Source organism: Delphinus delphis, chromosome 10 (genome assembly GCF_949987515.2).
Source record: "Delphinus delphis chromosome 10, mDelDel1.2, whole genome shotgun sequence".
In the NCBI taxonomy this organism is placed as follows: domain Eukaryota; kingdom Metazoa; phylum Chordata; class Mammalia; order Artiodactyla; family Delphinidae; genus Delphinus; species Delphinus delphis.
Window position 1 is genome coordinate 68,841,768 of NC_082692.2, and position 26,577 is coordinate 68,868,344.

At 48.6% G+C, this 26,577-nt stretch overlaps 1 protein-coding gene across 5 annotated transcripts in view; it reads left to right on the forward strand.

The window, feature by feature from the left end:
• The first annotated feature begins 3,762 nt into the window (after positions 1-3,762).
• The window catches only part of CACNA1D (calcium voltage-gated channel subunit alpha1 D), a 322,500-nt gene continuing 299,685 nt past the window's right edge, over positions 3,763-26,577 (forward strand). For all 5 annotated transcript variants that reach the window (XM_060022694.1, XM_060022695.1, XM_060022691.1 and 2 more), the window contains exons 1-3: positions 3,763-3,884; positions 5,861-6,170; positions 9,934-10,039. In XM_060022694.1, coding sequence (XP_059878677.1) covers positions 3,818-3,884; positions 5,861-6,170; positions 9,934-10,039 — 483 coding nt within the window. In that variant the 5' untranslated portion in view covers positions 3,763-3,817. The remainder of the gene's footprint in view (positions 3,885-5,860; positions 6,171-9,933; positions 10,040-26,577) is intronic.

Below are 26,577 nucleotides of genomic sequence, written 5' to 3' on the forward strand. Positions count from 1 at the left end.
TATATAAAGGCCTAGGGATTAAAACTCCACAGTAGTGTGTTAGTGACATAATTGGGTCTTATCATGTGTGGCTGATTTAGAGGTGAAACCTTTTATTCTAGCCTTTCCTCATGTTTTATTGTTTCAGCTACTAAATAATTGTGTGTGGTTTTGGGCTGTTTACTTAACTCCTCGGTGTCTTGGTTTTGTCATCTGTAAAATGAGGGTATTAATAGTTTAATAGTACCTGTCTCATAGCCTCGTTATGAGAATTACATGTGGTAATACATGTAAAGTGCCTATTTTTACACCTGACACATAGAAGGCCTTTAAAAAATATTAGCTATTATTATTTATTTATTCAGTAATTCACATTATCATGGGAATATAAGTATTTAAATTACCCAATGGGCCAAAGCATTCAGTGCTAAGCTGAATGAAGGCCCTCAAAAAAAAAAAAAAAAAGCTTCCTGGAGACACGGCAAAGATGGGATTCAGAAGCCGGGATGGAAAAATGTTAAAAATTCTAATTCCATAAACTCATTAAGATCTAAAGTGTAAAACTGGGAGACCCAAGTCACAATTTAATCTTGTCACTTCTCAGCTTAAACACCTTCACTGGCTCCCACTGCAGAAAAGATAAATTTGGTCTTTTTAGCAAGCCAGCAAGCCTTCCTTCACTGACGTTTCGTTGGCCATCACAGCCTTCCTTCCCCAGCCCAGCGGCCTGCGCCTCAGCTGCTCTGCACTCCTGCTAATTTTCAAACACATCCTGTCCTGCACAAGCAGTCTCCCTTGCCTTCACTCTATCCCCCAAAGCTCATTCCTCTTACCCCATTTATGCACTATAAAATTAATCACCTGTTTTTAATAGACTTTAATTTTAAGGGTATTTTTAGGTTTACAGAAAGATTGCATAGAAAGCAAAGTTCCCATAAACTCTCTCCCCCAACAGTTTCTCCTTTCATTAACATCTTGCATTAGTGTGGTCCATTTGTTACAACCGATAAACCAGTATTGATACATTATTCTTTTTTTTTTTGCGGTACGCGGGCCTCTCACTGTTGTGGCCTCTCCCGTTGCGGAGCACAGGCTCCGGACGCGCAGGCTCAGCGGCCATGGCTCACGGGCCCAGCCGCGCCGCGGCATGTGGGATCTTCCCAGACCGGGGCACGAACCCATGTCCCCTGCATCGGCAGGCGGACTCCCAACCACTCCGCCACCAGGGAAGCCCGATACATTATTCTTAACTAAAGTCCATAGTTTACACTAGGGTTCACTCTGTGTTGTACACTACTATGGGTTTTGACAAATGCATAAGAACAATGTCCTATAGCCACCATTACAGTATTACAGAATAGCTTCATTGCCCTAAAATCGCCCTGTCCTCCACCTACCTATCCCTCCCTCTTCCCCTCCCTGTCAGTTTTTAAGAATCAGTTAAAATGCCATCTCTTTTGTGAAAATATCTCAGGATCCCTCTATTATGAATCTCTTTGATGCTTGCATAACACTTTCTTCATACCTGTTATAGCTCCTATGTTCCAAATATTATTAGAGATACACACACTCTTTTCTTCCTTTACTAGAGTGTATGTCCTTGACGGAGGGTCTGTGCCATAGATTTATCCTCATAACACCTAGCCTAGACCCTGCTCTTAACGGGTGCCTTGTGAATGCTGGCTGAATTGTGAGCAAATATTAGGGTGGGATTTTCCAGAACAGGTCTCAAGAGGCAAAGCTTTAGACCTAGAGTTCTAAAAGTGACAAGTGTACTTGTGAATTTTAAACATGCTTCAGGACTCAGGGGTCCATGGATGGGAAACTCTCTGAAGGGAACTGGCTTCTGTCCCTTCAGATTTGGGCTCAGAATCAGCCTCGGTGGAGGTGGCCCAGGCCAGCTTTATAAATATTACTAACTAGGCCTCAGGGCTCTTTCCTTGCCTCTCCTCCCCTCCAAAAACAAAGCAAAAAAGAAAAGGACAGGGAAGTTGGTTGTTTCCATCCATCTAGTCCTGGTGCCCCTCTCTGGAAGGCCCCTGGAACGTCTGTTTGGTACCCCTCTCTCTCTCCCCAGATGGCTCTCAACAATTGGTGCTTTGGCCAAGGAGCACCTTCTCTTAATTTCCTAGTTCACGCTGAGCGTTTTGCTTTATTTTCGCTTTAAAGACGTTGTTCTCAAACATTCTAAAACGCTGTAGGAACATGCAGATCAGAAAAGCAAATAAATCGAATCTTGTGAAGTAACAAAGCAGACGTCCTTATTCAACAACCAGCACAACGCTAAATGGGAAATATCAGTCATGCACTAGAGACAGTAGCTTCCCCTCCAGACGGGAACTGCCTGTTTGCAAAAACCCCCACCCCCCAAAATGAGGCAGTGAAGGTTCCGTAAAACAAACTCCTCTCCTCAGCTCCCAAACGGGAGTCTGCAGTTTCTAGCAGCACTGCCTGTTCTTTTTACGCGACACAAGCAGTTTGCAAGACCTCGGCTTTTACTTCCCAGTACCTGCCTCCTAACACACGTGGGGGTGGAGAGGGAGGGAGGGAGTGGGAAAAAGAGATGTCCTCCCCCTCCCCCAACCATCTTAGAGCCCACAGCGGCGCCAGACCCAGCGCTGGGCGGGGTGGGATAAGAGACACTCTGGAAGCTAGGTTAGATCTAAAGGTGCTGTTACCTGGGGCGGCGAGTGCTCTCCAGACAGCCGGGCTCCCCCATCTCCCCCGCAATCGGAAAGAGCCGAGGAAAAGTGTGTGGGGGGCTCCTGCCCGGCTCCGGAGCGATTTGGGAGCCGGGCAGAGCCCCTCGCCAACCAAGCGACAACCGCCCGCCGGCACCTGTGCTCCCAGGGGGCGGGGCCTCCTCCAGGTGTGCTCCGGGGGAGGACGACGCCGACAGCCGAGGCCAGCCGCGGGAGCCTAAGCGTCCCCCGGCCCCCGCCCCGAAGAAATGCCGGGGGAGGAGCGGTTAATCCGCACCCGGCCTCGGCGGGATCCGCGGGCCCCGCCGGGGGGAAGGGGAGAGCACGCCGCGGTACCGAGGGGGTTAAGCGGGAGGCCCGCGGCTGGAGCGCGCTTAACCCTTCGGTGCCCGCGGGTCAACCGAGCCTGGCCGGGGTGGCGGGCCCCCGAGTCCCACGCGGCGGCTACCCCGACCGCGCGGGCCGTGCGGGGGGAGCCGCGGGTCGGCCTCCGGTCGCCGGGGCGCGGCGCGGCCCGTGGGAGGCCCGGGGCGGGCGGGGGGAGGGAGGGGGACGCGGCGGCGGGCGCGCAGCGTCGCCAGGGCGAAGCCGGCGTGCGGCGCGGCGCGGCGGGCGCGGAGCTAGCGAGCGAGCGCCTCCGTCCCCGGATGTGAGCTCCGGCTGCCCGCGGTCGCGAGCCAGCGGCGGCGCGGGCGGCGGCGGCGGCGGGCACCGGGCACCGGGCACCGCGGCGGGCGAGCGGGCGGGCATGGGGGGCGCGCCGAGCGGCCCCGGCGGCCGGGCCGGCATCCTCGCGGCGTCCCTCCGCTAGAGGGGGGGACCAAGCCAATTCTCCTTTGCAGCAAAAAATTACATGTATATATTATCAAGATAATATATACATCCGATCTTATTTTTTAAAAAAAGTTTATTTTGCTCCGATTTTGAAAAAGAGGGAGCGTGGGTGGCCAGCGGTTTTTATAAATTATTCTTATTTTCTGTTATCTGTCCCCGTCCCTCCCCACCCCCTGCTGAAGCTTGAATAAGGGCAGGGATCGCGGCTCCTACCTATCGGTCACCCCCTTGCCCGTTCCTCCCCCGCCCCATCGCCTAGCACAGTGCCCTGCACACAGTAGGCGCTCAATAAATGTTCGTGGATGATGATGATGATGATGATGAAAAAAATGCAGCATCAACGGCAGCAGCAAGCGGACCACGCGAACGGTGAGCAGCCAGAGCCTGGGCACCCGCTGCCAAATCTAATCCTTGTCATGGTCCTCTTCTTCCCACCCCCCTCTTCCTTCTCACCCCCCTCCCATCTCTGATGCGCTGGTGGGTTGAGGGGGTTGGAGAGGATGCTTCTAGCTCGGTGTCATCTACACAGAAAGGGGAGATGCGTGACAGCCACTCCGTTCTCCCCTTCAGGCCTTGAATGTCAGAGCTAATTCTGCATTTGTGGGGTGGGGGCGGCCGTGGAGTCCGTGGAGTACTGTGCCGCCGGAGGGGCGGCAAGCCGAGGTGATTCGGCTTCAGTGTCCTCGGGCTCAACTTTCCTCCAACGCTCCCGAGCGATGGAAAGGGGGTGGCTATGAGTCTTCACCCGGAGCCCCCTTTCCAGCCTCTTCACCTCCTTCCCCGGCCCCTGGTTAATTAGGAAGAAGGTCTCTGGTGGCATCCGGAAAATTCTAGGATTGCCAGGTTTCAACCTCCTCGCCGGTGGGTGAAGCATCCCCCTACCCTTGAGAGGGAGGCTGGGTCTCGCAGTCGCCGGCCAGGGGGTCGGGTGGAACGCGTATTCCCGCTCGCAGCGCCGCTGTGCACACGTCGGTAACCTAGCAATGCCCGGAGAGTCGCTGCCGCTGTGAGGCTCTGCGCCCCAGCCCGGCCACGTGCAGTTACCATGCCGGCCCGGCTGGGTCGAGAGAAGGGGGCGCAGCTCCTGGCCAGCCCTCTTCACTCCTGCTTGGAGGTCACTGGCGTCCCCCACAACCCTCCATGGGCTCGCAGCCTTCCCGATGACCGCTCCCCAAGGGAAGACTTGGGGCGACTCCTCCCCTGGCTCAGACCGTCTGCTGCCCAAACCCAAGGCCCCCTCTCAGGCTGCTGGCCAGGCAGATGTGTGCTCGCTTTGACTCTTCCTTGCTTTTTACTGAGCAAGAATTGGTTTTGCAAATGCCCATCCCTCTACCTCTGCCACCACGCTCACTTTGACTTCTGTCTCAGTAAGGAGGTTGTGACCAGAGGCAGGCAGGTGCCGGGGAGACCTGCGTGGGTCTTGGCCTGACCCCAGGCTGGAGAGGGCTTTGCACATGGAACCCTCTTGGGGTTCTACCCTGTGTGCACTTGGATACCAGCCTACACTGAGGTGATTCCTGTGTAGGCCTTGAGGGCCCCTGGCATAACCCGGCCTGTCTATCCTGGGTGTAAGGGTGCAGGCTGCCTGCCTTGTCTGTTTCTTTGGATGCTGGCTTGGCTGCTGCAGCTGCAATTTAAAATGCAAAAAAGCCCTAAAGATGTTTTCTGTTTTCCAAAGACTGTGGAGGAAATGCGTCCCAAGCATCATGAATTTTCATTTGGAGGAAGTGTCAGTGCATAATCTAGGTATTGGTTATGGGGCTTTTGGTATTGCCCTGGTGCCAGTGGAGGATTTTTTTTTCCATGCTGAAAAAAGTGCATTGGTGGCTATGGAAAGATGTTGGAGTAACACCCTGAAAATGATTAAGACTGTTGAATTATTGCCACTGCTTTTTGTGTGTGTGTGTGTGTGTGTGTGTGTGTGTGTGTGTGTGTGATGGTAGTTATTTTGAAGAAAAGCTGTTGTGTGTATCTGTTAACTCATTAGAGATACATGGGTTTTAAAAGTCAGAAAAGATTTGAAGTAAATGTGGGAATGACCTCAGTTTGTCTGAAGGAATGCACTGAAAGACTCCTTGTGAAGACACGGGTGTAGGGAGTTACTGACCCATTGGGCGTGATGCAGCAGTGGTCCTGTGTTACTGACACTTTGGGCAGGGCTTGCGGACTTTCCTTGCTACTCTTGCTGGCCAAACCCTGCTTCTAAAAAATAGGACATGAGGTTTCAAATGGAAACATGGGGATGATTTCCCTACTGTTCTTGATGGGAAACCACTTTAGCTTTCTTCTGACACTGGATTCTCATTGTTTTGTTTTTTAATTTTCCTTTTTCTCCTTCTTCCCAGAGGCAAACTATGCAAGAGGCACCAGGCTCCCTCTTTCTGGTGAAGGACCAACTTCTCAGCCGAATAGCTCCAAGCAAACCGTCCTGTCTTGGCAAGCTGCGATCGACGCTGCTAGACAGGCCAAGGCTGCCCAAACTATGAGCACCTCTGCACCCGCACCTGTAGGATCTCTCTCCCAAAGAAAACGTCAGCAATACGCCAAGAGCAAAAAACAGGGTAACTCGTCCAGCAGCCGACCTGCCCGCGCCCTTTTCTGTTTGTCACTCAATAACCCCATCCGAAGAGCCTGCATTAGTATAGTGGAATGGAAGTATCCTTTTTTGGGGGAAGGCTTTCTCGTTTTCCCTTTTACCATCTGTTCTTTAAAAGGATTTGCTTTCTGAAATGGCACTTACAGAGTGATAGCATTTTGGAATGTGAGCAACAGAAGAAGTTGTGTGTAGAGGGTTTCATGGTATATAATTTCCTATCTCCTCTGGGTGCAGAGGGGTATCTCTCTGGGTAAGTATAGGCTACTGTGTGTGTGTGTGTGTGTGTGTGTGTGTGTGTGTGTAGTGGTGGGGGAGGGAGTGACAACCTGAAACTTTAAAGTGGTAGATAATTAAAATATGAAATTAACCTTTGGCCATTTGACACTAGATGGTTAGTTTCAATGCACCATTGTTTTTTGGCAGTGGTATGCGTTGAACCTATTGCAAATAAGGTATGCTGATTAAAAAAAAAAAACTGTACTAGAAATAAATACATTTTTGACCTTTAGTGGAATCTTCTCATTTTGACGTTTGGAATTTGCTTCGGAAACTCCAATTAATGCTAAGATGGCTTGTAGATCTGACATTTGGTGAGTCTGATTGTTCAGGTAGCTACAAATATGAACACTTGCTTCATAGGGAGGGAGCAATTTGCTCATCAATGCTATGACTTCCTGGAATTTCCTTTTGACAAGTTCCAAAACAGCATTTGAAACGTGAGCGTGAGGGAGCATGTGAAGGGAGAGGTTTGTGTGTGCCTCTTCTTTCAGCGCCCGTGTGGGTTAGAGCACAGCCCTCTCAGTGGAGGAATTTGCAGTTGCTGCCTTTATAAAAAAATTCTGTCTGTGTCCTTGGACTGGAGTTACATTTCTGGGTGTCTCCTTTGTATTTTTAAAACTGAACTCCAACTGCCCCAGGAGGGTTGTTAGGGCCCAGATCTTGGAAAACTAGGGTGTGCTGCCTGCTTCCTCCCTCCCCTAAACCTGGAGGCCAGGTTCCAATGCCTGTCACCCTTCAGAAAATGTTGACCGAGGCCTTCTTTCTGAGCAAATGCCTTTCTAATTAGGTGATTCATTAGTTTGGGTAAAACACAGCATTTCCTTCTGCCAGAAGTATATTCGGAGTTGACCTGGGCCTTAGAGCAGTTCCTAAGCATAGGAAGGAGTATGAATAAAGGGCTTCCCCACGGAGGCTGCGGGGAGGGGAGGGGCGGTCATGCTGCAAAGGGAGGGGGTCGGTGACCCGGGCTAGAAAGTGGAGCTGAAACCCCCGTATCATCTGAGTGCCTAGCTAGGCAGCTCTTTGCACGCCCGCCCTCTGTCTTAGCTGGCTACTTTCTGTGCTCTCAGAGAGTTAAAATGAGGTAACTGTCTAGAAAGGTTTTGGAGAGAGTAGCCAAGTGTAGGATTTGAGGGGTTTTCATGTGCTTTTTCCTTTTTAGAACAGATGTCTCCTCTCCAGAGGGAGTTGCGGTGTCTCTCACATGGCTGGGGTTGTGTGGATGTGTTTTCTCTTTAGGTTCTTTTTGAGTCTGAGGACGAACACTGGTGTCGGCCCAGGAGGGAGCCGGCTCCACAGGGTGTCCCTCAAGTGGCATGGCAGCAGTCAGAGGCACAGACTGCACTTAGCCGGAATGATCTCGTCCTCCTCAGGTTGGCTTGACGTGACTCTGAGTAAGCAGAGGCCTCTCGGTGGGGTCATTAATTTCATGTGGAGTGAGGCGGGAGGCCTGGTGCTGTCTGTGCACAGTAGTTTCTCTTTGTGCACAGAAATTTGTATATAGTAATTTATGTGAACGGAGCGAATTCCTGGATGGTGCTGCCGACTCCCGTTCCCGCACCGCCAGACATGTGTGCAGAAATCAGGGGCTGTGGCTGCCAGTGCAGGGAGAAGCCGCCCCTACAAATGGGGAAGTTTGCAGAATAGATCCTGAAACGATACATGATTTGTTTTTTTCAAATGACCGTTTTCTTCAGGTTCAGGGAGCAGGGTATGGGCAGCTTCCTAAAGCCAGCAGTGCCAGGCCCTGTCCGCACTGGGAGAGTGAGTTTTTACCTGCTGTTTGCCTTTACATGCAGGCAAAGCAGAGTGTCCTGCACTTGGGGAACGAGGAAGGAGTATTTAGGATCAGACCCATCCGTTTCTCTAACGCTCTGTTCTGCTTGGCTTGTCAGAATCTTGTGGCCGTGGGTTAGGATCCACCCGTACCTGGCGTCTTAAACTGGACCACCATGAAGAAAAAGGACTCTTACGTTTGCTTTCCTGAACAGCATCAGTGCTTCTCAGATTTGCTGGTTTATCATTTAGGTAGCAGGAAATTAAAAAGGCAGAGTGGTGGTGTGGGGGAGGGGAGAGACAGTAAGTGTGTTTCCATATAGGATAGCCCCGGGGCAATTGACTTTTAAAATTTTGGAAGGAACTGCCAAAAGGAAAAATGAAGAGGAGATTCTGAAGTCTTTTTAAGGTGGACTGCCTTAAAGTTGGGTCCCTACATAAGAGATTTTGTAATACTAGATGAGTTAAAAGAATAACTACTGAGGGAAGGATAACTGGCTTTAAAAATAAGCCCATCAAATTAGTAAGGGAATAATGTCTTTCACGTCCATATTTCAGTGAGTGTTAAAGTTCTTCAAGAGGCTGAGGCTCCATGAAACTTAACGTATCCCCAGAGACATGAGGGGGTCTCTGTTTCCTTCAGCATCTTTGGATTTCCCAGAAGGAAATCAGGATGAACGGAGAAGGTCTGTGCATATGCTCAAAGCTTTAGGACTTGGAGATGTTGAGTGAAACCGTGGCCTTGCCTTTTGTGGGTGAGTGTATGGGAGAAACAGTGTCGTACAACCAAGCCCGGGGTTGGAGATTAGATTGGTGCTCGTGAAACCTTGCATTTGGAAAGGCTGAAAACCAAGAGAGGAAAAACAGTCATTTTGGCAGATGTCAAATTTTGTATTGCCAGTTTTGACAGTGTCTCTTGATAACAGCAGAAGGCTTAAGCAAGTATCTGTTGAAGGCTGCTCTCAGAGTGATTCTTCCAGACAGACCCCTGAGATTTAGAAATGTTAAGTTGAACTATGAAAGTATCTGGTGGTGATTTCTTCTGGACTTTTATTTAATTTGTTTATAAATTGAACAAAATAACAACACGTTATAAACGGAGCTCTGGTCTGGCTCTAATCTAAAATAGTGATAACTGCTGATTAGTAAGGAAGGAAAGCGGAGGAGGGAGGTGAAGCCTGGCTTGCTTGTTACAGCGAGGGATTGGAACAGCCACAAGACGGTCACAGGTGGAATGGAGAAGGTCCTTTGTGACTTGTCCTATCCCAGTTCGGACAGGAGATTCAGACTGACCCAGCCAAGAACAGCCTCCAAGACAACGGCTGTAACACATGGTGACAAGGATTTGTGGAAGAGGTTTGTCTCATGATGGCTTTTCTTTGTGTCTACAACAGCCAGAAATTTAGCTCTCTAAGGCCCTTGTTGCTGTGAGAATGACACGAAGTAGAAACCTGTTTCACACAGTGCCCTAATTGGATGTACTTTTAGGTTTTCATCTAAAATGTCCAACAGAAGAATGAGTGTAATGTGATCCTTGCAACAGAAGAAGAGGGCGTGGAGACGTCATTTGATAGGAAGATCTGCTGTGAGTTGACCACTAACTATTACTCCTGCTGGAAACCTTGTAGTCACAGCAGTCAGTTGAATAAGGATTTGTGGGTAAAATTTTCATTTAAAAAGCAGTTCAAAAGTGGTGTGATTGGGAGTGTGACAAGAGAGATGGTTTATGTTGGTGTAACACGTATATACCTTAACAAAAATTTTCAGACCATTTGACATATTTATATTATTGGCTATTTTTGCCAATTGTGTGGCCTTAGCTATTTACATCCCATTCCCTGAAGATGATTCTAATTCAACAAATCATAACTTGGTAAGTGTCCTTAGAGTTGCTGCTTGTCCTGATGTGTGCTTATCATTTACCTCTATACTGAAGCTGGAAGCTGGTGGCTGGCTTTCTGGGTGGTTGAAGTTAACAGCTATGCATGTGATGTTTCACGGAGCTTTGCAACAGTGGTGTTTTTTTTTTTTTTTTTTTTCTTGACCTGTATTCTCAAATTCATACTGAATGAAAGTGTTTAAAGTCATGAATCTTGTATAAATAGATGTGGAACTTTTCATAGAAGAGGTTTGTAGCAGATTTAAAAATAACTTTTCTTTCCATATAGGCTTTTTTTGTCGACCATTCTTTTCCTGGTAATGTTAGCCTTTTTTTTTTTTAAATCCAGTGTTATTTGGGAGTTGTGGGTACTATGGTTAATTTTTCTGGTAAGCAGAGAGTTATCATCGCTTCTGTACCTGAACTATTAATTTTTACAGAAGTAGAACACAACAGAACTAATCCACGTAGCGCATAATTTGGTGAATGTACAGTAGAGTATTGAAGTTCCTTCACTTAGTTCTTTGAAATGCTCCAAGATAAAATGATTCTATGGTGAAATAAATTGGGATACTTCCATATACCTTATTGCTCTCTTAAAGATTTATCGTGCACATTAACTCAGTGAAAGCTCCAGGAAAGTCTGTAGTTAAAAAACCAGTTTCATTTTGTTTAACTCAGCTAGTCCCTAAAAGTAATTGGTCATGGATTCTTTAAACATTTTTTTGGCAGAGTGCATCACAGTGTTTCATGGAACTTCCTTTGGGAAAGGTTGATATAGTTTAAAAAAAAGCACTGAAGAGCCCTGGAGTGGGACTAGGAGTTGTCCCGGTGGACTGTCAACTGGCTGTATTTTGGGGCATTTCCCAGACCCTTTGTGCGTTGCCGTTTACCCACCTGTCAATTCGGGGGATCGGATGAGAAGGTCACCAGGGTTGTTTTTACCTCTGACATCCCGTACTCTTTCCTTGATGATTCAGAAGCCATTGCAGGATTTTTCTGGTGCTGCAGCATCCTCTTTGCAAGTCCTTCATGAGTTGAGGCCGTGCAGAGAGGAGGTGAATGAGGGGCTGGTCCCGGATAACAGGAAATTCTCCCTATTGTTTTGCTTTCCCCTCTTTTAGCTGGTTCCATTCGGTTTTGGTCTCTCATGCTGAAGCTGTATTTTAGTAGGGCTGGATGTTCTTAGCTGAGTGTTGTAAAGTCAAAACTAGTGAGGGGAGAGCTCTGCCGGGGTCTGTAGATGTTGACGTTATTTATGCTTTTATGATTTTAGACTTCATGGTTTATGTACAGGATTTCATGTTACATTTAAAATGTGCGGCACATTTCAGATGTAGTGTGATGTCTCTTCACATTTGGGCTTTTGTAGTCTGATGTGTAGGGAATTTTAAAAAATTTTGGACACTGCTACTGAAAGTACAACTGTAAATGGGAGTTGGATACACATGTAAAGACTTACTGTTAGTATATATTTATACTGTGCTAGAGATGATCTGTGTGACTGGATATTTTAAATAGCTTCTGATTTAGTTGTAGGCATGTGACTTTAGACAATCATTTCAAAGGAAAAGCAGAAGTAGTGAAAAGCCCCCATCAATGGGGCTAGATCATCACAGTCTAGGCCACAGATGGTGTCAGCCTTGTTACCAAATTTAACAACGTGGATGGTGACCCAGTTTGTTGCTTTTTGTAGCTCAAGAGAACATGATTAAACAAACTTAGAAAATAGATACCTTTCTGAAAGGCAGATTAATTCAGATCCATGGAATAATTAATGTAGCTGCATGTGTAAGTCAATTAATATTCTGATTTTTTTTTTCCCAGGGACGTTCAGGGCACTAATATAAGTACTGTCGGACCATTTGGATTTCTCAGCTAATAAGTGAGGGAATAAAACATAGGAAATGGATAAATCTCTCTTCCTCCCCCTGGCAGTCCCTCCCCAGTGGATCTTTTATTGACAGTTCTTAAAACACTGGCCTTTTGTGGGTGGGGGAGGGCAGTGTGTTAGTTTGGCAATCCTTTCTAAAAAACCCAACATATATTTCTTTGACCTCTTAACATTCTGAAACTTATAGCATTCAAGTTTGTGTCTTGTGTTCACTTGGCTGGTCACATGGCCAGACGAATTTAATCTCTGCCTAACTCTTTAAATATTTCCTTTCTCACTGTGGGAAGGGAAGATCTTTGTGGATTTCCCCCTGACTCTTAGCAAGGTCCCATGCCATGTCAGTCGTCCTGCCAGGGAGCCGTTTTTTTTTTTAAAAAAAACATTTGACCCAATTTGTACCAAAGTGATTGCTCTATTTTTGGGATCGGTTTAGAGGCAGCTGAACGAAGCTTATTTTTCATCTGTAGTAAATACCTTTCAATTAATGTGAATGGCAAAACAAAGGGCAGAGGCTGATACAGATTGCAAAGCTGCACGTGTCAGGGAGCTGGTGGTTTCCTTTGCCTCCAAGCTCTGTCGGGAATGTAGATGTTGAGCGCTTAGAGTACGATTCAGGGCCAGCTTTGTGGAAGATGTTTCTGCCTGTTACAGGTAGTTTGCAGTGAAATTATTACTTTTGTTGGGTAAGAAATGTGGCCATCTCCCTTCGTCCAGTGTGTGGTTGGTCTGGGTTGTACCTAACTGAGCCAGCTTTGGGGATTTGGAGACTACCCTGGGGGCAGCAAGTTTTCGCAGGGTTAGATTAAAAAAAAAAAATATATATATATATATATATATAAACAATCTCAAGTTTCTATGCAGCTTTCATTTGTGGACTTGCAGGGACTGGTGGAGGATGCAGCCATGGAAACGGTGCAACTCAGTTCCCACAGCAATCTCCCTCCTAGATCAGTCGGTAGCAGGATTTCCTCAGTTCCACTTATTGAATGTGTGTATCATTTATTTAATTTTTTTCTTAGCATGGGGCAGGGGGTGGGGAGCGCTTCTTTATGGAGTGTCAGCGTGGTGATGATCACAGTCCTGTCCCTCACTGTGTTGGAAAATGCTTTATTTCGCTTCCCAAACTTCAGTTTCTCATAAATCACAAACTGACTGAACGCTTCAGTCTGGGCATCCTGCTACTGGAAGTCCCACCCCACCCCCGGGCCCAGTTCTCCATAGTGCTGACCGGCCTCAAATTAGAACTGTCCAAAGAGGGGCGCCCAGCTGGCCAGCCCTGACCTTCCTTGATGTCTGCAGCCACCGAGGGCAAGGCGCGTGGCCTAGGCCACTCTGTCCCTTTTCCAGGTGCTCAATTAATGCTTTTGATACTCAACGAGAAGGTTTACTAAGTCTTTGACCCCCTTTTTGTTCCCTTTCTCATCTTGCCTTTGTGTTTTTAGACTGCTGACACTTGGCCTCTATAAAGCCCCTTATGTCTTCCCCTTCCTCTCCATTCACATTGCGGTCAGATGGCTTTTGCTAGAGGAGTGATCCTGAGGTTTCAGGGGTGACCTGCTGCCCAAGGGAAGGCTGGGTGCTCCTTGGTCTACCCAGCCTTTTCTGGTTCACCTTCTGTGCCTCTCCTTCATACCCACCCCCCACCCCCATCCATTAGTCCACCAGCTGATCGTAAACACCCCTCCCTGGTCTTGTCCACCTCCTGGCCTCTTCTCCATCTGAAATACCTCTTCCTCCCTACCACCCCTTCATCACTGTCACTGTCCTTAGAGCTGCTCAGGAGTAATCGTAAAGGATGTCTCTTCTGTGAAGCCTTTTCTGACCCTGATTAGAAGTAACGCTCTTATCTGAACTGCTCCGCTGGCACTTTGCATATAAAACACCTTATATTTTGGTTATTTATGTGCACATCTTATCTTGTCTTATCAAGCCTCTTCAGAATACAACTCACAGTGAATCATTTTGGAACCCCAATAGCGCCGAGCCTGACAGTGTGTAGATGATGTTCATAAATGCGGGTTGTTGAGGACCACTGAATGAACGCTCTCAGGAGAAGTTCCTCACCCAGTCTTTCCTCTGAGCCGTACTCAGGATTTCCTTGTGTGGCAGGTTCCTCTGCGGACTCTTTCGAGGTCCTTGGCGGGGGGTAGGTGGGAAGTTCCACGTGTTTACTCCTGAAAAGCTGAGGGTCTCGTGACCCCGCTCCTCACGTACCCTTGGCTGAAGGCGCCGTGGGAGCTGCGTTTCCGAGCTGAGCAGCCTTGTACGTTTTGTGCTCCAGCTCCAGGGCTCGGAGTGGCAGAGTGGTGAGAGCATCTCTGGGAAGCAGTGCTGGCTGGGGACTCCTGTCAGGGGGACCAGATGCCTTATGAGGGCCAGGAACGCTGTGGGACAGCCTACTTTGATTGCATTCTCTCCTCCATGGCCGAGATTCCCACGCAGTGTTTCCTGGGCTTAAAAAGCGAGTTCATGGGCTCTGCACGGTCCATAGTTTAGCATCTCACATAGTGAGTGGTGTGAATTGAAATACCTGAAACACAGTTTCATAACCTGTCTCCTTGGGCTTTGCCTAGAAGGTGGCTTTTATTTCCGTACCTCATCTCCGTGGCTTTGCTCTGTTGTCTTTCTGTTTGAATTGCAAGTTTACTTCTGCATGCCTAGATGCCGTTTTTCTAGGACAGCTTGTGTGCTGCCCTCAGTTCAGCCTTCTCTGAGCCTTGTCCCTGTCTTCCACCCCACCTGCCTATGTGCAAGCAGTACTTGCTTTCCTTTTTGCAGATATCCACCCCTTTCCGCCTTATTCTATAACTGCTGTGGGAAGTGGCTTGGTGTGTGGGGTGCAGTTCTGCACATGGGCTTTGGGCTCTGACAGCCTGACCCTTTGGCTGATGAGCTGAGTGACTTTGTTTTAGTTTTTTTAAGTTGATTAATTAATTAATTTTTGGCTGCACTGTGTCTTAGTTGCTGGGCTTTCTTTAGTTGCGGCGAGCGGGGGCTACTCTTCATTGCAGTGTGCTGGCTTCTCATTGCGGTGGCTTCTCTTGTTGTGGAGCATGGGCTCTAGGTGCGCGAGCTTCAGTAGTTGTGGCTCGCAGGCTCAGTAGTTGTGGTGCACGGGCTTAGTTGCTCCACGGCACGTGGGATCTTCCCAGACCAGGGCTCGAACCCGTGTCCCCTGCACTGGCAGGCGGATTCTTAATCACTGCACCACCAGGGAAGTCCCGAGCTGGGTGACTCTGGATGAAAGTAGCATATGCTGAGTCTGACTTGTCTCGATGGTGTTGCGAACTTAACCCTTTGCAGGCGCACAGTAGGCACATCAGGAAATGCACGTGGAATGGGTGGGTCCATAAATGAATGACCGTGTGGGGTTCCATGGCATGTCCTTATAGATCAGGAGTTAATTTTCAGCAATTGGCTAATGATTAATGTTTGCTCGAGAGGCTGACTTTCATTGTCCAATATTAATGAGAATCCCAGGAAGCACCTGTCAGAGGTTGCCTTGAATTTCAGGATTGTATATTTCTCGGCAAATTTAACTCTTTATATCTGAAGCAGGAGAGAAGAAAGACAAATGCTTGATACTTTTTGAATCCCTGCCTCATAAGCTGGCTTCTGTGTTCAGCACTGTGTGTGAGCCAGGTGTGAGAGGTTGTACTTGGGAGGGTGTGTGTCACATTTCGTGTAAAGGTTGGTGGGGCAGCAGAATGCCCACGATAGATGGACTTGGGGAGTAACATTTAACCCAGAGCTGGTGAACCCGTTTATGCCTCGTACAAGTAATTGCATCTCTTTTGTCGTCTTGCCTCATATTGACAAAGAACAAGTTACCCAGATTGATGTTTTATTGAACAGACTTGGATTGAGAATCGGCAGTTTTTCAGAAATCAAACCCAAGTCTTAAGGAATTCAGATTTACTTCTATTAAAGTTCCTTAAGAGGAATTCCCAAACGGTCCTCACCCTTTTGGTTTGTTAAAAAGCGAATCTCATTTCTTTATAGACACACCTCGAACACTGGAACTTCCCTGCTTAGACCCTTGAAAAATGAACCTGTCTTGGAGTGAGGATATGTTGGTGTATTGGCCAGAACTTGTTGGATTACAAGTTGCAGAAACACAAATTGGCTTAGTTGGGGAAAAAAAAGTATGTGTGTGTGTTTGTAATTTATTAACTTAGGTAACTGAAAAGTCCAAAGGGTAGAAATTGTTATCAGACACAGCTGGAAAGGGGGCTTAAAAGAGGGTCTCAGGATCCCACCCTGCACCCCAGGCTTCCCGTCTCCCAGGAACAGTCTGACTGGCCTCCAGTGGGTCCCTCTCACACACTGCCTGAAGTGTGCGTCCCGTCAGCCCACTTTGGGGAGGGTCTTTGGGGAGATGCATTCCTTCCTTAACCTCAGCTCAAGTTCAGTATTTTAAAATGATTGTGTGAGAACCAGGAGACGCCTGTAGCAGATTTGTGGGTAGTTTCCTTTTTTAACCTTCCCCATCAGCATTTAACTTTTAACTGTCTGCAAAACGTGAGAAGTGCCTGATACAGAGGGGTCAACTTGCCCAGCTGCAGAGACATTTATGTCTTGTTAACTACAGCTGCTGGTGGTGGGGTGGGACTCCAGAACAGACCCTCAACTGCTCCTCCCCCCAGGAAAGTCTCTAAAGAAATTGCAGAGGCCCTAGGATGCTGGTGGTTGAGCAGAGTGTTACTGTTGCTTGGACGACGTGCCCCGGGAAGCGACATCGGTGGGTTTCCTTGCCCTGTGGGGTGGCAGTGGAGGTTGGCAGGTCATTTCAGAATAGACGTGAGCCTCCTGTCATGCTCACACTCCTGGGGCCCTTTGCCATCAGCACTGTAGGATGTGTCCCCAAGTCCTGTTCTGCCCATGTGATTGAAATGAGGAAAGGTGAGATTGGTATTCTCACAGCTGGGGTTCTTGTGGGCAGTGTAGTGTTTGGCTGGGCAGGCGGAGCTGGCACTGGGAGGTGGGCACAGTGAGAAAAGCTGAAGATGGGGTTGGAGGAGGAACTGTCTGAGCGAGGAACTGTCCTCTGTCTCTGTGTGTGTGTGAGAAAGCTGGGGGAGAGTGTGGTGGGTGGATGGACCGCTGGGTGTTTTTGACAACACACACCTTGTAGCATGAAGCCCTCTTCTGGAGATTTTAACTATGCAGGGTTCCAGACACTGCCCAGGCTGGGGAAAATGACTTTCTCCTCCAGAACCTCAAAGCAGTTATTTCTGCTAATTTCTTTTTCCCCTCCCTACTGGCTGAGTGGTAAATTTAGAAATCACCTGTTGAAATTATTGAATGAGTGAACATGAGAGTCAGGCTGGAGAGAATTGGCAGGGGGTGACCTGAGGGAGGGAAGGCCGGCTCCAGACTGCTCAGGGAAGATGTAGCTGGCAGATGGACCCAGCCTGGGAAGGAAGGAGGAGGTGTCCTTGGTCAGCTTGACCTGTGGATTCACAGCAGGCTGGGTGTGAGGCTCATGCTTTCCCTGCCGTGGTCATCTTCTGAGGGGCCCACCGTGCCTCCCTTCCCTGCACCCATGGGGAGGTCTAGCACGGCATACTCACAGATATTTCTGTAGTGCCGTAAGGACCTTGTTTATAAGACAGGAAGTCAAGGCACCATTATTCAACAAATATTTATTGAGACCTGCTCTGCAGAGCATACCAGACTTATGTGTCCGGACTTCTAGCCGGCGCTGCTATGGGCTCCCTGTGCCCGGTCGCCCTTTCATAAGGAAAGCCCACAGCATGGGGTCCGAGAAAGGCCTTCTTTGTTTTTCGTATTTTGCATTCTTACAGTAAATCATCATTCAAATTTATACAAATAATACACGAATACATTCTTCTAAACTATTAAAACGCTGCAAGTAAACTGAGTCTCCTTTTCCTTACTCAGCTCCTAATCACAGTAATCAGTTTCAGAATTGTTTTTCACTGTGTCTGTACGTGTATATCATCTGTGTTTTTTGAAACCTATGTCTATACAGTTTGGGTATTTTAAGTTTTACACAAGTGGAAACAGTGCATGCATTATAAAGCTTCCTTTTTTCCCACTTGATGTGTCTTACAGATCTTTCCGTATCTGCACGTAGAGATCTAACAACTCCTTAGTTGCCGTAAAATATTCCGTGTATGTGCCGTGGTTTGTTTAATTGTCCTCTTTCTGATGAGCAGTTAGGTTAGTTCCTAAAGTTTTGCTGTTTCAAACAATGCCGCATTGAATATCCTTGTGTGTGTTCTTTGTGTGTACAAGTAAACTGTTCTCTGGGATAAGTACTTAGAAGGGAACTCTCTGGGTGGGAGGATAGTGCATTTTAATTCCATACTTACTGCTGCATTGGCTTCCACGAAGCCCATACGATTTACGCTCCCCGCCCGACAGCTCCTTGAGGTCAGCCGTCCTTTAAGTCTGACGAGTGACGTCATTCATTCCTTGTCTTAGGCCATGGGAAAGGAAATCTTGGGGGGAGGGTACAGCCTCTCTCTTGGATGTCTGGTAGGCACCCAGAGCATCTGGTTCGAGCAGAAAGTCCTGGAACTCTGAGCACCAGACTTGTCATCTCTTTTGAACCACAGACCTGGGTGAAAGGCACCAAGGCTCATTATTCTTTCCCTTGCTTTGGGTGCACGCGCTTGGGGACCGTGCTTCTTTCAAGAGAAACATTCATTCCACGTGGCTAACAGATAAATACGTCCCTAAGGCAAAAAACTGAGTCTCACTTTTGCAGTGTTTGCTGGCTACAGCTGAGTTCTAAGACGAATTCTTCCTTTATGTTCCTTTTAGTGGCGGAAGAAAAATATCTCACCTGGTATGTTTCTGCTGTCCCGTGGTCTTTGATGATTAATTATTCTATTTTCACAGGCAGTTGAACCTCGCTATTATTGTGGTATTTATTATAGGGTTTGTACCCCCTCCTGCTTCCAGAAGCTCTGAGGTGGCTTAGAAAATGGAAGCTGATGAAGGATGGGGCAACCTGGAATCAAAACAAAAAAGCAGACTTGCCCAGGTGCTCCAGATGAACGGATCGCTGACACCTGGGCACTGAACTGGCCGTTAGGCTTTCCAGCAGTGGCCGGGAAAGGGAGCACTCCTAACTTACAGGGTTTTTATCCTCTCAACAATGGGAAGCAGCCACATTCATTGAGAGAGGCATTTTCTAGGAAGCAGTTCCAAGCAGGAATCTACAGCATGGGTCCTTGTACAAGGTACTGTTGGGGCACGGAGAGCCATGTCTTCGCTGTGCTTTTGTTAACGAGAAATAAATGCCCTGCAAGCAGACGGTCTCTGGATTCAGAGTTCCTAAAGGGTTAGGACACAGCAGTAAAACGTGGCATACTGGAGGCACTTCTGTGTTCTATAGCAGTTTTGCTTTTTGATTATATAAATTACTATAGAACTAAAGCTGGGAAGATTAAAAAAAGGTGTAGTTTAAAACACCTACCACTTGATCACACATAAAGTACTTTCCGGAGCATTTATTATGTGTAAAATATAGTCCATTAGACATTCACTTACTGGCTTAACTTGGTTTAAGTCAGAGTACAAAAGGATAGCATGTATTAATGCAAAGAACCCCTCCCAAGCCCTCGTTTTGGAAGAGATGTGGTTTTATTATTTTACTCTAATGTGAACTAAAGAAGTGACCAATGTATTTTTTTTTTAAATAAATTTCTTTCTTTCTTTCTTTTTGGCTGCAGTGGGTCTTCGTTGCTGCGCTCAGGATTTCTCTAGCTGTGGCGACCGGGGGGCTACTCTTCGTTGCGGTGTGCGGGCTTCTCATTGTTGTGGCTTCTCTTGTTGCAGAGCGCAGGCTCTAGGCGCGCGGGCTTCAGCAGTTATGGCACGTGGCCTTAGAACTTGTGGCTCACGGGCTCTAGAGCTCAGGCTCAGGAGCTGTGGCGCACAGACTTAATTGCCCCGCGGCATGTGAGATCTTCCCGGACCAGGGCTCGAACCTGTGTCCCCTGCATTGGCTGCGCCACTGGGGAAGCCCGTGACCAATATTTTTAAAAGAAAACATCCTCGAATGCTCTTCAGTAAATAGATAACAATGGGGTATCATGACACACTGTTTATACTTAAATGACTCCTTTCAAATTGTACAAAAACAGCTTGACTGAGTAAATGGTTAAAATGCTGCCCTTTTATAACAGTAATTAGTCCCTTAGTCTTTTATTTTTGAGATAATGCGAAAGTGTGCTTCTCTTTGGGCATTCACAATTTATGAATTATTGAACTATAAATTAATGATGAATCTATCTAAAGCTCTTTTCATAATTTTTATCCGGTGGGAGTGAAATTAAAACATCTAAAGTTCTAAATTAGAATGTGGGGAAGTGGTGACACCCAGCAAGAATTTGGTAAAAGAGAGGTGTTTAAGAAATCTTTTTCTAGAAAGCCCCGTGGGGTCGCAACTAGTTTGATCCGGGCAGAGAAAGCTTTGGAACTAGTTTAGGTTGGCCAGCTGTATAAGCTAATTGATAATCATTAAAGACAGGGTGGGGGATGAGGGGATGGGGAACAGGAGGTTAGATGCTGGTTCTGATTTACCCTGGATGGTACTGAATGTGAATCACAGACTGGTGAGGTTGGGATTGGGAAGGACCCGGGAGACCTTCAGGTGGACACGTTCATTCTTCAGACCCAGCAGTCGACTTGCTTAGGGTCGCACAGTGACAGAGGAGTCAAGTGGGGACTTAGGCCAGGGCTTCTGTCTCTGGGTCTGTTTCCTTCCTACCCTCACTGTGACAGCCCTGAATCCCGGTTGAAGTCAGGCCTTTGCCATCTGACCGGTAGGTCTGAGGATGCCAGGGGCACTTGTGACATCTGGAAAATCAGATGGCAAAAGAGTGTCTCTTCAAAGCAAGCTGGGCATTCAGCCAGTTTCTTTGTCTTCCAGAAGACAGTTTTGATCATTCCTCCCTCCCTGTTTTACTTCATAAATTATTCTCTTACTTTCTTCATGCCTGTTAACAGGCAGGAATCATTTGGCCATGGACGGCCTCATTATCTTATGGAAAGAGCCAGGCCGCTGGCCAGTGGGTGTGGGAGGGCAGGAGGGAGTCAGCAGGCCTGGTGACAAATGCTGTGGGTCTTTCCTCAGTCATCTGGTTCTGGTGTGGCTGCCGTACCCTGTCTTTCTGACCATAACTGGAGGCACAGAGATAATTGCCTTTGTTACCAGCTCATGGCTGACACCTGCTGAGCTAGGTGGGCTTTGTATGTATAATCTCCTTAGTTCTCCTTTAATCCTCACTGTAGAGTCTTGAAGAAGAGACGACTGAAATCCTCATTTTGCAGGTGAGGATAAAAGGCTGGGAGGGGTCGAATTGCTTACGTGAGGCCTCGTAATTGGCGGGACCGGGATCCACATCCGGGCTTCCTGACCTCAGAGCCCACACTCCACCACCAGGCGGTGCAGACAAGTCAGGGATCACAGGCTCTTGCCGTCTAAACGCCCGGCAGCGCAGAGCAGCGCGGGGAAGGCCGCGGACTAGAGCGACGGCAGGAACTCCAGGTGGGTCTCTGCGCAGGCTTCACGGCCTGGTTTCGCTTAGGGCTTGGAACCCAGGTTCGGGGACTGGCACCGAAACTCCTTGCATATGATGCACTCCCATCGCCCAGAGGCGTTGCCAGGTGGGGTGGGGTGGTGGCTGAAGTCAGGGTGGCCCTCTGCCTGTCTTCTGAAGCGCCTTGTGAGCCATCCAATTGAAATGGGAGTTAGAGGAGTTTAAATCAGGGCATTAAGTAGATTTTATTGCATTTTAATTCCTTGAAAAGTGTTACTCGTGAAAGGAAAGCGTGGGGGGCTCTTGGTTAGGAAGGAACGAGCAGTTAGGCCGTGGCCTCCGAGTCACGCCCGCCCGCAGTTCGGCGCCTTGGAGGGGCCAGATGCGCCTCCTTGCCCGGTCTGTCCCTCTTCTGTAAAAGAGGAGATTAAGCGGCTGGCGGGGTTATCACTGACCCTGGCTCCTAGGGTACGTGGAGTTGCAGGGTTCACTATTCCTGGGGCTGGGGCGACAGTCTGGCGCGTCCTCAAGCCTCCGCGCGGCCCGCCCTGGGAGGTAGGGGTTGCCGTCCTCAGCCTCGCGGGTGAGGAACCTGGGCTGGGAAGCCGGACCGCTTGCTCCCGTCCGTCCATGAGGAAGCGACCCCTCCAGCCACACCAGACGGGTTTCCTGGGCAGACGACTTGCTGGGTTAGGGGTTGGCTTTCCAAAGCCATTTTACGGAAGACGTTTTCACCAGACCCGTTCCGTCTGTCCCCTGAAGAGCCTGAGACGTAGCCGTCAGAGAGGGTGTTGGGGGGACCTGGTGAAGCAGTGACGGAAAGTTACCCACTGGTCGTAGGAGGCCCTAGACCTGGACTGCAACCCGTCTTTGCTTAGACAACAGTCAAGGGCTGCTGATTTCCCTTGGGACGCCGAGGAAAGAAGGGGGCTGGGTTAGCCATCAGGATCTGATTCCCACAGCCAGGAAGCCTGAAGCCCCCCCTCTACAGAGAACAGTCCAGAGCCCAGTCCTCCCGTGAGGCTTGGTGGCGTCTCTGCCGACTGCTTCCTCAGCGGCTTGGGAATCGACTTGACCAGCTGTGTCTTGTTCCTGCTCGGCCCAGGTGGGAGGCTCCGGCCAACTCTTGATTTAAATGTTACTCAGAAGAGAACAGAAAACAAGTGCTAAGGAGCAGAACAGATGTCGGGAGTTCTGGCCTGATTGCTGCGTTCTCAGAAGGGAAGGTGGGGCAATTCCTAGAATCGGGGTAGTGGAGTCACCGCTAGCACCGTGAGCTGCCATCAGAGCGTCTGATGTGCTCTCACTGCGACCTCATGCGTCCTGCTCACAGATTACAAAGCAGGTCTCTGGGCCTCGGCCGTTAAATGATCCCCCCTCCCACCCCACACCAAATAGCCAGGATGTGGCAGAGGTAGGACGTCTTGGGCCCTACCCACCACATGCAGTTCCAGGGCGTATCGGGGTCCTCCCTGCAGGGGGTTCTGCTGGGCGACTGAGGCTCACAGAGGGGATGTGACTTGCCAGAGCTAGGGCTCCCCAGGACCTGGGAAATTGTTTGTCCTTCTTGGCCAAGTGACCTCAGTTTCTTTTTCTTTAATTTATTTATTTTTGGCTGCATTGGGTCTTCGTTGCTGCGCGCGGGCTTTCTCTAGTTGCGGTGAGCGGGGGCTACTCTTCGTTGCGGTGTGCGGGCTTCTCATTGTGATGGCTTCTCTTGTTGCGGAACACGGGCTCTAGGCGCGTGGGCTTCAGTAGTTGCGGCACACGGGCTCAGTAGTTGTGTTGCATGGGCTTATTTGCTCTGTGGCATGTGGGATCTTCCCGGACCAGGGCTCAAACCCGTGTCCACTGCATTGGCTGGCAGATTCTTAACTACTGCACCACCAGGGAAGTCCCTGATCTCAGTTTCTTCACCTGTAAGATGGGAGTAATGGTGATAGTACTGCCCCATGTGTTGAGACGATCAAAAGGGATTTGCAGGAGAACGTTCTGCACCATTAATTTCCCTACACATCAAGCCTGGCTTCTAGGGCTTTCCCTCATCTGACTCCCTCCCTCCTTCCCTTTCAGTCTGTGTTATCCTGTCCTTTGGAGAGCAGAGACTCTGGAGGAAATAGATCTGGACCTGGGTCCCAAGGTTTGCTACCCACTAGCTTTGTGACTGAATAAATTGTTACCTCCCTTGGCCTTAGTTTTCTCATCTGTAAAATGGGGTATAGTCATACTTGTCTCACTTTTAGCAGGGGGCCTTTGAGGAGTGAATCAAATGACGTGTGAGTGAGCCCCAGTTCACCAAAGACGTTATTCAATCAGTCAGGAATGGTCTCAAGGGGAATCTCTGACCTGCCGGTGATGTTCGAGGTCCGCAGTGTCTGAGTATTGGGGGAACCTCCTTTCCCTCAGCCCTTGTGGTGCTGTGGGGTTTTAAAATCAGCCCCAGGCCACGCCTGTTAAGTCCCCCAGTTCTCTCACGAGTGCGGCATTTCTTGGCCCTAGGATTTTTGTTTCCCTTTTCCTTAGTGTGGCCTAGTCCGTGGAGGTGGGAGGGGAGCGTGCCCCTTTCCTTCTCTTCGAGGGGGGGCGTCGTCGCTGCTTCTGGCCCGAGGCTGGGCGGCCACTGAGGCTGGAGATCCTGACATGTGGTCTTGACTCCTTCCCATCCTGGTGGTTTGTGAGCTTGAAGTCCAGCGCCTTCCCTGGGGAGCTTCATGGACTAGCCCCGGGTGGGAGCTGCCCTGTCCCGTGAATCACACGCTTGATTGGTTTTGGTCTTATGCTCTTTTCTTATTTCCAACAAGAGTGTGACCTTTTGTGGGCAGGGACCCAGTTTGCCCTCATCTGCATCCTCCTCAGCTCCCGGCATGGGGTGTTTGTAAACGATGGACCATTTCGTGAAGCATTGCTGTGTCTACATCAGGTGCTCTGAGGTTGCCTTATCGCTTTGACTGCTTTCTTAATATGGCCTGATGGTCTCTCTTTGCAAGCTGGGAGCAGAGCACTGGGGAGATGGATGGAGGGATGGAGGGGCACTGGCAGCAGGACAGAGAGACAGAGATAGGGGAGAGGGAGAGATAGAGACGGGGGAGGGGGGAGAGACATGGGTTGGGGGAGAGCGAGAGAGGGATATTCCCTTAGGGAGAGACTGTGGTTGCTTAATGAAAACATTGGAACTTACAAAACCAAAACACAGTGAGCTCTTCAAAGCAGTTTTTTCTGAGGCTGCACCTTAGTCCCAGTGATGCAGGAATGCTTGTTTTGAGAATTGCTTTCAGAGCCAATTTCTACTTTTCATTTTTCTCTGCTTCTGGAGAAAAACGGGGTGATCCACGTTGATCGCTGACCTTATTCACCAGCATTTTCCTAAAGAAATTCTTGGGTATTTGTAAGAAGGTCAAATCTGTCTTCAAAGAGAGCCATGTTCTCTTATCTTTGAGGCTCTTGAGAGGCGTGTGTCCTGGGCTCTGGAGAAGGTCTTCACTGGCATCTTGGAGTTGCTCTGAGGGGTGGCAGTATTCCCAGCACCACGCGGCCTGCTTCCCAAGCTTCCTCCTTTGAAAAGAACAACACTTGTTTATGTAATTCTAGTGTGTTGATTAAACAGAACAGCCTTCCTACTTTGTAGTCACACTTCCCTAAGTCTGTAGTCTCATCTGGCCTGACTTCTCCTGGTGCCAAGAATCCGTCCGCCTAGGCTTTCCTCTTTAGCCACTGGCCCCAGGAACCACGGTCAGGTGAGGTGTTTCACTCCCAGCTGTAGCCTGGCTTTTGAAGGCCTCTCTCATCCCTGGCAAGGCAGACTTTCACGTTACCCCAGAGTCAGGGGACGTGGATGTGGGCTTCTTGGGAGCGGGGATACCTGCCTGACCCCTGCCGGGATTCGGGGGTCCTGGGTACAGGTGTAACTGCCCCATTCATAGCTGTCGTATGGGTGATTTACACAAGTAGACAGAATTCCTTCAGTTCCCAGGAGGGCTCCTTGGGCTTAGAAGAATATGTGAGTTTCCGCATTTCTTCTTTTCTTGCCTTTAAAAAAAAAAATGAACTTTTGATCCCAGTTAGGTTAGACTTTTTTTTTTTTTTTTTTGGTGGTACGCGGGCCTCTCACTGTTGTGGCCTCTCCCGTTGCGGAGCACAGGCTCTGGACGCGCAGGCTCAGCGGCCATGGCTCACGGGCCCAGCCGCTCTGCGGCATGTGGGATCTTCCCGGACCGGGGCACGAACCCTTGTCCCCTGCATTGGCAGGCGGACCCTCAACCCCTGCACCACCAGGGAAGCCCAGGTTAGACTTCTTAATCTTAGCTACAGCAAAGAGAGCTCCGCTCTTGCTCTGTGTGAAGTGTGCGAGACGACGGAGGCTTCTTTAAAAATAGCCCCTCATTTATAAGTGGGGCGTCTTCGACCTAAGTCATGTTCTGTGCAGGTTCAGGTGGTCGGCATTGGCACCTGGCGTTGGGACCTGGGGGCAATAAATAACAGAATTAATTGGTCTTCACTAAGTAGGTGGGATGAAGGCATGCACATTGTTTTTTTTTTTTTTACATAGCCTTATTGAGACATAATTCACATACCATACAATTCACCATTTTAAATTATGCAGTTCAGTGGTTTTTATTATATTGTCATGCAACCATCATCAAAATCAATCTTAGAACGTTTTCGTCACCCTGAACAGAAACCCCATATGCATTAGCCATCACGCCGTATGTCCCACCAACACTCCCTCCCTTCCCCAGCCCCAGCCAACCACTAAGCTACTTTCTGTCTATGGGTTTTCCTATTTTGGACATTTTATATAAATTAAATTATATGATATGTGATCTGTCAAGTCTGGTTTCTTTTACTTAGCATAATGTTTTCAAGACTCATTCATGTTGCAGCCTGTATCTGTACTTCATTTCCTTTTGTGGCTGAATAATATTCCATTGCATGGATATGTCACATTTTCTGTATCCCTTCGTGAGTTGATGGACATTTGGGTTGCTTCAATTTTTTGGCTGTTACGAATACTGCTTTGAGCATTCATGTACGAGTTTTTACGTGAACTTATGTTCTCAATTCTCTTAGTATATGTACCTAGGAGTAGAATTTGCTCGGTCGTATGGTAGCTTTCACATTTT